Genomic DNA, 11,222 nt, shown 5'->3' with positions numbered 1-11,222 from the left:
GTTAGGCCCGTGCGTACACCACACGCCTATCGCCGATTCAATGTGGCAAGATGCTAAAACGATACACAAAGCGTGAAGATGAGCAACCGTTTTAGCCCCACATAATGAAATCAAAACAAAATCTCAACAGCAAAAGAGCGACAACCGCGGTTAACTGGGAAGTGCAACAGTCGTGTTCACCAAACTAATTGCGCACTTCACCCCAAATTGAACTATCACGAAATTTGTAGAGTGCAGAAAAACGGATCATCTCAACGTATTCGGTGCACTTGTTCCTTGAACCACAAGGAATAAGTGCACTAAAAACATTATCATGATTCGACGTATCCGACGAGTGAAATCGACAATATTTGCCACCGGCAGCGAAAGAGTGCTGCTTGAAGTTGTACAATTTTCCCGGCCAAGACATGCAGCATTCATGGTCCGGAGGATAGGCGCGGCGAGTCATCGAAAACATCTCACTTAATTTGGGTTCGAATCCCACCAATCACACAAAAAAAATAGACAGACAAAAATAAGCAACGCTGACCTGACATCCAACGAACAAAAAGAGTACAATAATATTTTTGTGTTTCTATTTTGGGTCTTAAAATAATGGTTTCCTTTGAGCATTAAATACACTTTGGCTAAAGCTTTTATACGGTACAGACCGTAACTATACTTTAGCAATTGCCAACATAGAGCTAGGAATTGTAGCCGTATTTACATTTTAATAGCGCCCTTTTCCACTTTAATACTGCATTAATGAGACATGTAATGCAGTATGACTTTATATGCCATATTTTATAGTAGCATATAAAGTGATATTGATGCAACTATATACAGCTGTACGGTTACTTGGGATTATACAGTTTTTTGAACGCCTCTCAATAGTTTTGGTGCTCAAAATGCTAAACAAAACAAGAAATGATGACAAATATTTTTTGGGAGGTGCTAGGTCTTCCAAACTGCTCTTGAGTTCATAACTTGAAGTCTATGCTTGTAATAATAACCTTGTTCATCATACAAGGTGATGAACTGTAATCTACCGTATATTCTGAACCTTCTGAGTGTTCAGCAAATATTATCAGATCATTTCGAATGTTCTAGATTATCTAACATGTCGGGATGTTCAGTACATAAGATCTACAACGCGATGAGAGTCAGGATTTAGTGGTAATAAATTAATAACCACGAAACGAAGCACTGCCGAAACATGGTGTATCCGACAAAGTTTCCAGTCATAATTAGCGTTATCTATTGGGAAGCATCCATAAATTATGTCACGTAAAAATATACTATTTTCAACCCCCCTGCTTTTCACCTTTTGTTTGAGAACAATTTGTGAAAACGTCAGTAGAGTCTAAATGCGTAAACGAGTAGAAACACGTTTTGAATATATGTGTTTGTCGACGAATCTTCTTCTTTTTGCTTGGCATATCGTTCCCACTGGGAGGAAGCTGGCTTCTCAGCTTAGTGTTAGTTTAGCTCTTCCACATTTATTACCTGAGATCTTTCTCAGCTAATGACCTTTTTTCATGGATATATCTTGTGGCAGGCATGTGCCCATACTCTATGCCCAAGGAAGTCAAGACTCTTTCCTTTACGAAAAGATCCGGTAATCGTCATACAAATCTCGAGCTCTACTTCTTTTTTGCAATCGTGCAACACGACTATCCGTGTAGAGGCGTCACTACTGTACTGTCACAGACAAACAGACGTAACACTCTTGAGAAGCTCATGGTACATGCGTTTAACGATGAATTTGAATTTTATTTGACCGACGCGATCGTTCCACCAGAGGCGCTAGTGTTCGACCGCTTTGACTTTTGATATTGTACACGTTGCTGAATTATGCGAACAAAACTTACAGGCAATTCATGTAGTAGTGTGCGTGTTAGGCAAACGTCAACTAAAAATCCATCATGGCAGACAGTGCTTCGCGCGGTTCTTGCAACAGATGGCAGTGTGGACTATAAGACTATCCATGAGGACACTTCGCGATTGGGTTGACAGCGCAAAGTGCAAGCACAGTGAACACTAAACTTACCGAAATTTCGTTAAGCGTCATCAGTGCTTACCAATCTCCTTTGTTCCCTAAGCGATGATTGTCAAAAATTCATGGTAAACAAAAAAAAATTAGTTGATCACAGCTGTTTTAAGCTACTTTTATACTAATTATTCTATTTGTCAGACTTCTGCATGTTCAGGATGTTGTAGGTTGCCAAGTAGGACATTAAGGCATACACCTAAAATTTTTCCCTGACAGGGAAGTATATTTGCAAGGACTTTTCCGAAGATAGTAAATTTTATTCATTGGTTCTTTTTATACAGCCATTTTCCGACTGCGGTCATAAATGACCGTGCCGGCCTCAAAGGGAAAACTTTGATCATTTTAGCGAGAAAAGTTACTGGAACAAGGGTAGACCTGAAATTCTGAACTCCAGGGTAAATTGGAGGGCCTGGAATATCACCAACGTTCCTTGAAATAGCCAATTGTTCTGTGAGAAGGTTCAGTGAACATGGTAGATTATATAACTTCACTCAGTTTAGAAGGAAATATTACTGGAAAAATAGTAGACCTGAAGTTCTGAAGTCCTGGGGAAATTTTGAAGGATCTGCAATACCTCAATCGTTCCTTGGAACAGCATATTGATCCATGAGAAGGTTCAGTCAACATAGTAGATTATATAACTTCACTCAGTTTAGAAAGAAAAATTACTGGAACAAGGGAAGACCTGTAGTTCTGAACTCCAGGGTAATTTGGAGGGCCTGAAATACTCCAAACGTTCCTTGAAATATCTTTTTGATTCGTGAGAAAGCTCAGTGAACATTAAATAACTTCATCGTTTAGTAAGAAAAATTACTAGAACAATTGTAGATCTGAATTTCTGAACTCCGGGGTAATCTGGGTGGCTCGGAATACCCCAAACGTTCCTTGAAACAGCTAATTGATCCGTGAGAAAATTCAGTGAACATGTTAGATTTTATAACTTCACTCAGTTTAGCGAGATAAATTACTTGAACAAGTGCAGACCTGAAGTTCTGAACTCTAGGGTAATTTGTGGGCCTGGAATATCCCAAACGTTCCTTGAAAGAGCTTATTGATCCATGAGATGGTTCAGTGAGCATGTTAGATTATATAACTTCACTCAATTTAGAGAGATAAATTACTGAAACAAATGTAAACCTGAAGTTACGAACACTAGGGTAATTTGCAGGGCCTAGAATACCCCAAACGTTCCTTGAATTAGCCTATTGATCCGTGACAAGGTTCAGTAAACTTGGTAAGTTATATATCTTTACTCAGTTTAGCAAGAAAAAATAATGGAATAAGTGTAGACCTGAAGTTCTGAACTCCATGGTAATTTGGAGCACCTATAATATCCCAAACGTTCCTTGAAACAGCCTATTGATGCATGAGAAGGTTTAGTGAACAGGAAAGATTTTATAAATTCACTTAGTTTAGCGAGATAAATTTCTGGAATAAGTGTAGCCCTGAAGTTCTGAACTCCAGGGTAATTTGGAGGGCCCGGAATATTCTAAACGTTCCTTAAAACATCCTATTGATACGTGCGAAAGTTCAGTGAACATGGTAGATTATATAACTTCACCCAGTTTACCAAGAAATACTACTGGAATAAATGTAGACATGAAATTCAGATTTCCAGGGTAATTTGGAGGGCCTGGAATACCTCAAACGTTTCTTGAAACAGCCTTTTGATCCGTGACAAGGTTCAGTAAACATTGAAGATTATATAACTTCACTCAGTTTAGCGAGAATAACTACTGGAACAAGTGTAGACCTGAAGTTCTGAACTCCAGGGTAATTTGGAGGGCCCGGAATACTCCAAACGTTCCTTAAAACATCCTATTGATACGTGCGAAAGTTCAGTGAACATGGTAGATTATATAACTTCACCCAGTTTAGCAAGAAATACTACTGGAATAAATGTAGACATGAAATTCAGATTTCCAGGGTAATTTGGAGGGCCTGGAATACCTCAAACGTTCCTTGAAGTAGCCTTTTGATCCGTGACAAGGTTCAGTAAACATTGTAGATTATATAACTTCACTCAGTTCAGCGAGAATAACTACTGGAACAAGTGTAGACCTGAAGTTCTGAACTCCAGGGTAATTTGGAGGGCCTGGAATATCCCAAACGTTCCTTGAAATAGCTCTTGAGATTCTCAGAGGTTGGTAGATTTTATTTGAATTTGTAATGTTATTGTTTTTAACCCAAACAATTACTGTTACGGTTGTAGATTTCAAAGAGTGTGCTTCAGGACAGTTTGGACGTCCTAGAACATCCCAGGACATAGCAAAGCAAGTGAAATAGTGTTTTCGTTAAAAGAGTAATTCAGTATTATCTAGCCTGAACATCATTTATGTTCACAAACAGCATTTCACGCTTCGTATGTACTTATAGTTAAATTTTCCAAACTTCAGGATGTTCAGGATGTTCTAGGTTGTCAATTAGGTCATAAAGGCATATACTTCATATTTTTCTCTGATAAAAGAGTATATTTGGGACAACTTTGCCGAAGACAGTATATACATTTGTTCATTGGTTCTTTTTTTACAGCCTTTTTTGTACTGCGGTCATATATGACCGCGCCGGCCCCAAAGGGTTAAAATAAGATTTGTAAGGGTATGCTTATGGAAGCATTTTCAGGACCACCGGTTGCCATGACCATATATATGGTCATATAAAATATGGTCAGTCATGTTTGCATTTCCAATCGAGTATTGTTTGATCCAGCGGGGGCGGGCGACGAGGGCAGGATCAAACATGTCGCGCGTCGTGCGCGTACCACGGTGGAATAGTATCGCGGATCGCGTTAGTAGTGTTTGATCCTTTGATCTTGTCGCATGCTCCTATGGGGCGAGCGACGAACACTTGTTCGGCATTCAATGCTTTTATCTAGTAATATCGCGAATTCGGTTAGGCGCATTCATTTCAAATTATATATTTATCGTTTACCAAAACGAATCCTTTACCAAAACCTTCCCCATATCCAAATTCCCAGTGTATACTTGTGGAAGTGCAGAGGACTCCTCGGCTTCCATAAAGCAAGTAACACGTCAACATTTCCCTCCCATCCCTAAATTGACCTGCATTCGGACGCAGCCGGCGCCGTTATTGTTTGTTATACTAATGAGAGCACCAGTACTTACACATTGCGGATGCTACTGATCCCGAGTAGTGTCTGTTGGTTCCCTGTGTAAGTACAGCTGTTCTTGCAATAACGGAGTAGCATCTGCGGGCGGTCAATCATGCTCATGCTCAGTCATGTTTGCATTTCCAATCATGTGCCTACCCGACCAGATGGAAGAAACAAGATTATAACAGAATGTGTTCTCCTGATATGATTTTTTTGTAACACCAGTTGTTATAAAACATGTACCGTTACTAGTTAAAATAACAAAAATTCCAACAAAATTTTCACCAAATTGAACTAAAATATAAAAAACCCTGTTATAATTATAACAATATTATTACAGAATGTGTTGCAATGATGTTACAAAATAACAAAATTATTGCTAACTATGTTACTGTTTATGACACCGGATATTATTTACATTAAACTTATAAATACGATGTCAAAAATACAACACATGTTCTTATAAATGTGTTACTAAAAATATAACAAGTTGAGAACAAAACCATCTTGATAACAAAATTATATCAACTTCTGTTATTTTTAACTGCTGCTGTTAGGAATGTGTTATAACCTTGTTATGTGGTTCTGGTCGGGTATATATTATTCGAAACCATATCCAACAGGGCATCAAACTTTCAGATTATGCATTAGGAAACATATTCAGAACCTAGGATGGAGGATTGGAAAAATGATTGAGATAGGCAAATTTTTTCCCAAATTCAAGTGCTTATAACTTTTTGCAAAATTGATGAAATGTGATGAATCTGAAACATTTGATGCCAAATTTGGTCTCGTTTCAGAAATCCTGGCCATGCATTATGGCCACTGGAGATGCTCTATATTTTCCGGGGTCATATCTAAATCACATTTTTGTGCGGTGTGAAGTTTCATAGATGTTGACATTTCACAAGAAACTAGAACCGATTGAAGATTGAATGCAGGTGGACGTATTACGATTCGTTGGAATTTGCATTCCCAATCAGGTAATCAACCGGAACTATATCCAAGTGGGCATAAAACTCCAAGATGATGCTTCCTGGAGAATATTCAGAACCATTAGATGCTTTGTCCAATCTATAGTAGGGTCCAGGTGCCTTGGGGGAAGTGACCAATCAGGAACATGTACGATGTACGATTTCTTTGCCGAAGTTGCTATTTTCGCATTCGTTTATCTTGTGGCAGGTACGATGATACTCTATGTCCAGGAAGTCAAGGAAATTTCCATAACGAAAGGATCCTGAACCGACCGGGAATCGAACCCACACACCTTTAGCATGGCTTTGCTTTGTAGCCGCGGACTCTAACCACTCGGCTAAGGAAGGCCCTCATAGGGATGGTACACAAATTATGTCACGCTAAATTTCAAATTTTTCGACCACCTCCCCCCCCCCTTGTCACACTTTTTGTATGAGTCCTCCTCAAATTTTGTAAGGCTTGTCACGCTTGGCTCGACCCCCTCCCCCCCTTGGAGCGTGACGTAATTTGTGCATGACCCCATATCAATATGAGTATCAAATTTTAAGATTTTTGAAGCTGATGCTTTCGAAAGCATTTCAATAACCACTGGCGGTCATGACCTCTCTATCGTAGGTACCTAGTATTCCTGGTAAGTAAGCGTAAAAGTTTTTGAACTTTTAAGAAAAATATGAGAACAGCAATAGCCCCTTTGGCCCCGAAGCCTACAAAACACGAAAAAACGATTGTTCAGTAACATATTGTTCAGTTTTTTTTTTACACTGGTAAAATAATAATTGGCAGTAAATATGCCATACGTTGGTATGCCGAAAGAGTATCATCATTTATAAAGAATTATTTTCTTTCAAGTTTTGAACAAATTTATTGAGAAACCCTGATTTTTTGGTTTTGCTAAGTTAAGTTGGTTCAAGTTTTTTAACAAATTTATTAAGAAACCCTGAGTTATTCATATAAATCTTTTGATGATCTTGATAAGTTTTGATACGTTTACAACGGATTGTTGGTAACATTCAAGCTTATAGTTTTTTTTTGGATTCTTGATGAATGGTCCAAACGATGTTCTGGTGAATTCTTTGTTAGATTTATTTTCGATTCTCTGCTAAATTTTATCTAGTTGCTCAGTACACCCCTGGCAAAGTTATTGGCGTATTCAAGAAGATCTGCATGACAGATTTCTCAAAGACAAGTTCTACCGAATTCACGAAGATTGAGGCGTTGCACAGTAGGTTTTAGACATATAGCTGAAATGCCCCTGAGAGGCCTTGACGGAAGCAGTACCAGGTGCTCAGAAGTAACTTTGTTAGTTGATTCCGAGTTCTTTCTTCCTTAATTAACACGGCTTGTTTTGGACATACAACGAAAATATCTCCAAATCTTCTTGTGGAACCTGTGCTAGGTGCTTTGGAGTGGACATATCAGTTCACATTCCAAGTTGATCCTTCATTTATTGACATATTCCTTCAAATTCACTAAGATAGAGATGTTACACCGTTGTGGAATCTGTGCCAGGAGCTCTGTAGTGGCAACATCTGTTTCTATCGAGTTTATTCTTCATTTTGTGACGTGTATGTTTTTTACATAAATCAGAAATGCCCTCAAAGAGGCCCTGACGGAACCTGAAGCAGGTGCTATGGATTCGCCAAATCAGTTGATATTAAGTTGATTCTTGCTTTATTGACACATTCTTTCGAATTCACGAAGATTGAGATGTCGCACGTTGTGTTTTGAACATGTATCATGTATTCTATATGAGCAACCTTTCAAGCTTATAATTTTCTTGATAAAAAACCTCTCATAACGGTGAAATAATTCACACTGAACTTTATGATAAAAGCACAACCATATCGCCATATTCACCACCATATATCGAAAGCTCAAACAGAAATTCAACACTCTCTCTCAATTTCCCATGCTCTTGAAATCCTATTTGTTCTCTCGCTTTCCTTGCAGATACCACAAGACACCACGGAATCGATGATAACGGTTGACTGGGAAAATGGGTTTGTCGAAGCTTCTGCCAAATTGAATCGGAACATTTCACAGGTTACTATTTGGTTATGTCTGATTATTACTATTATTTACCTTTATTTAAATGGCTTTGCGGAGTTCGTACTTCTTATGTATAATTATTTCATTGGCTACTTTTTAATAAAACACAGTGTTTTCCTGCTCCAAATGCTTGCTAATATTGCACCCATAATCAACTACCCTCTATGCTTAACCGCCTGATTCGTTCCCAGGTTTTCAAGGAACTGCTCGCCCAGGCCAAAATCACCTACAATCTGAGTCCGGCGCTTCGTCGACGGCGACGCCAATCGCTCCCACAGCACGCCAGTGGTGGAAGTGGTGGCACTGGACCGTCCACCCCATCGCAGAACGTCCCGCCAGCATCGGTGCATGTCCCGTCCGCAGCCCAGCTGGCTCACCTGCAGCAAATCCAGGAGAAAAGCCTGGGCGGAAAACGGAACTCGTGCATTCTGTCTTAGAACGCCTGATGGATGGCGATTACATGTGCATTCGGGGAACTATACATTTCGATCCGCAGCACGGGCTATATATTTATTCGATAATGTAATTATTACACAGATTCATAGCATTGAATTCGATAAACACTTTGTTAAATTGCAGTAATTAAGAAATTTCAACAAAACATTAGAAAACTGAACAAAAAAAAAACTAGTAAGTGAAAAACGCGTGAAACTAGGCCAAAGTTGTAAAGTAGCGATGTGGAATAATACGGGTAAATCCAAACCAAATGAGCAGTTAACTAACCAAGATCATTTATATGCAGAATAGGGTGTGACATAAACTGCAACTGTCAATTTAGAAAATGTCTTAGGTAGCAAAGAAAATGTTTGACGAATAATGGTTTCAGCTATTACAGTGAAAGTATTCGAAATAACTGACAAAGTTATGCTGGTGAAGAATAAGATAAAATTCCCAACTAAACAAGAAGCTTTTTCGATTAGAAATCATTGTGCTTTTCGTACGATAAGCCTATGAATATGAATTTGATATATTTCTCAGATATCCATCACAAGGAAGATAGAAAGTCAAAATGGAATTGACAAAAGATCGATAAACAAAATGGAAAGGACGTAAAGTCGAAAAACGAAGCTAATGATTTTCGACCTTTTGTCTTTTCAATCTTCTGTCCTTTCGATCTTCGATTTTTTGTGCTCTCGACCTTTCCTTTATCAGATAAATTTGGAATATGAAATATGGTTAAATATATTTTGAAATAGAAACATACCAAATTATTTACACCCTGATACAACATGTTTTATTTACTAGAAGTTGATTTTAACAACGCAACTATAGTCTAATGTCAGTGATTACTCTCAATAGCATATTTTCATGACACGAAGTTGAATAATTTTGATTGAGTAAATTTCAATTCAATGTTAAATTTAAATTATTTATATGTATATAACTACCACGTGCCATATGTGTTTGAAGATTCGATAAATATACAATTCCTGTACTTCATGCTAAGTCACACCCTATTCAAGATTCAAGTTTAGTTGACACAGAAAAAATCAAATCAATCAAGCTGAACACAACAAGAACGAACGAATTTCAATCCCATTCCCATGAAAACAAAATCCATATTATTTAACGTAAGTTTTAGCGAAGAGTTCACTAATGTTTGAATGTCGGTTTCATCCATACTATTACATGGATATGAGAGTGTGCAGTTATTGATAGTCGTTGAATTTTTTCTCCTCTATTTCCATAGTTCCTCAGAATATCCCACGATCAATGTTCCAATTTCACACCAAAAAATAAACAAAACTCATTCCAAACGCACATATTAACTTAAACTTTTCGCAATGCTGCTGTCCCGTTTTTCACTATACCTACTAATGCGAGAAATCTTTAGCCAAAGTAAGAAATTTGTTTCATGTAAAAATAATTACAAATGTTCTAACTGCGATGCAATAAATACAAACCAAGATGAAAAGTAAATAGAAGCGACGAGTGAGTCGGGAAACCATCAGTTTGTGGGTAAAAATAGTAACAAATAAAATTGAAAATAAATGAAAACACCACGATAAGTTAAGTGTTTAAGCGACAGTATTTATAAATATAAATAAAACAAGGCAACGCGCCATACCTATAGTTGTTATATACATTCTATCATATTGCTAAATGAAATAATTATTATGAAATCAGAAAAGAAAAAAACTATCGATACATCTTATCCAGTTACTTTTGCAGTGTGTGTTTTTCACGCAAAATACTAAAATGTGCTAAATTTCCTATATACTATCTTGGCAAATACACATCATAATGACTAGTTTTGTAAGGGAAACCGTTGAAACAAAAAAAAACAACACACGTGCAATGCGAGATGAAATTGATAGAGCAAAGATAAGTCAGGAATCTACCTAGAGCAAACTTTTATAAAACATATGATGGTAGAGCTAGTGAAACGGAAGGATGAAAATCAGTCACACTTCTGATCTATGACGGAAAATTTGACAATGTATAAACGAAATTCCTGTAAACCGATGACAATGACAGTGACGAAATAAAAAATGGATCAATAAATTTTGGATGGTTACAGAAAAGTTTTTCGTTTTTGAATGAAGGAAATTCCTTTAGGAACCCCCCTCATTTACAAACCGCATGGCAATCGCTAGTCATGCTTGTAGATCAGAAGGTTCTTGGATAATTTTGACTCAAAACTTGAAAAAGTATATTCAATTCAGTCAGTATGGGTATAAAACTGTATGGGCTCAGATAGCCGTAGCGGTGAACGCGCAGCTTTTCAGCAAGACCAAGCTAAGGGTCATGGGTTCGAATCCCACCGGTCGAGGATCTTTTCGTAAAGGAAATTTTCTCGACTTCCCAGGGCATAGAGTATCTTCGTACCTGACACACGATATACACAAGCAAAAATGGTCAATTGCCATAGAAAGCTCTCGATCAATAACTGTGGAAGTCCTCATAAGGACACTAAGCTGAGAAGCAGGCTCTGTCCCAGTTGGGACGTAATGCCAGAAAGAAGAAGATGGATATAAAACCTTTTCACTGACATACAAAAGACCACTAGTTAACTAAGTAGATCTATTGTACGTCTACAATAGGTCCATGTAA

The 11,222-nt window shown here is 37.8% G+C and overlaps 1 protein-coding gene across 2 annotated transcripts in view; it reads left to right on the top strand.

The window, feature by feature from the left end:
* LOC5577758 (ras-related protein Rap-1b) overlaps positions 1-10,693 on the top strand; it is a 436,890-nt gene extending 426,197 nt beyond the window's left edge. For both annotated transcript variants that reach the window (XM_021849004.1, XM_021849005.1), the window contains exons 7-8: positions 8,070-8,162; positions 8,360-10,693. In XM_021849004.1, coding sequence (XP_021704696.1) covers positions 8,070-8,162; positions 8,360-8,605 — 339 coding nt within the window. In that variant the 3' untranslated portion in view covers positions 8,606-10,693. The remainder of the gene's footprint in view (positions 1-8,069; positions 8,163-8,359) is intronic.
* The last annotated feature ends 529 nt before the right edge of the window (positions 10,694-11,222 follow it).

This window comes from Aedes aegypti, chromosome 3 (genome assembly GCF_002204515.2).
Source record: "Aedes aegypti strain LVP_AGWG chromosome 3, AaegL5.0 Primary Assembly, whole genome shotgun sequence".
NCBI classification, from domain to species: domain Eukaryota; kingdom Metazoa; phylum Arthropoda; class Insecta; order Diptera; family Culicidae; genus Aedes; species Aedes aegypti.
The sequence above is the reverse complement of the archived record's forward strand: the minus strand, read 5'-3'. Positions and strand labels throughout refer to the sequence as shown.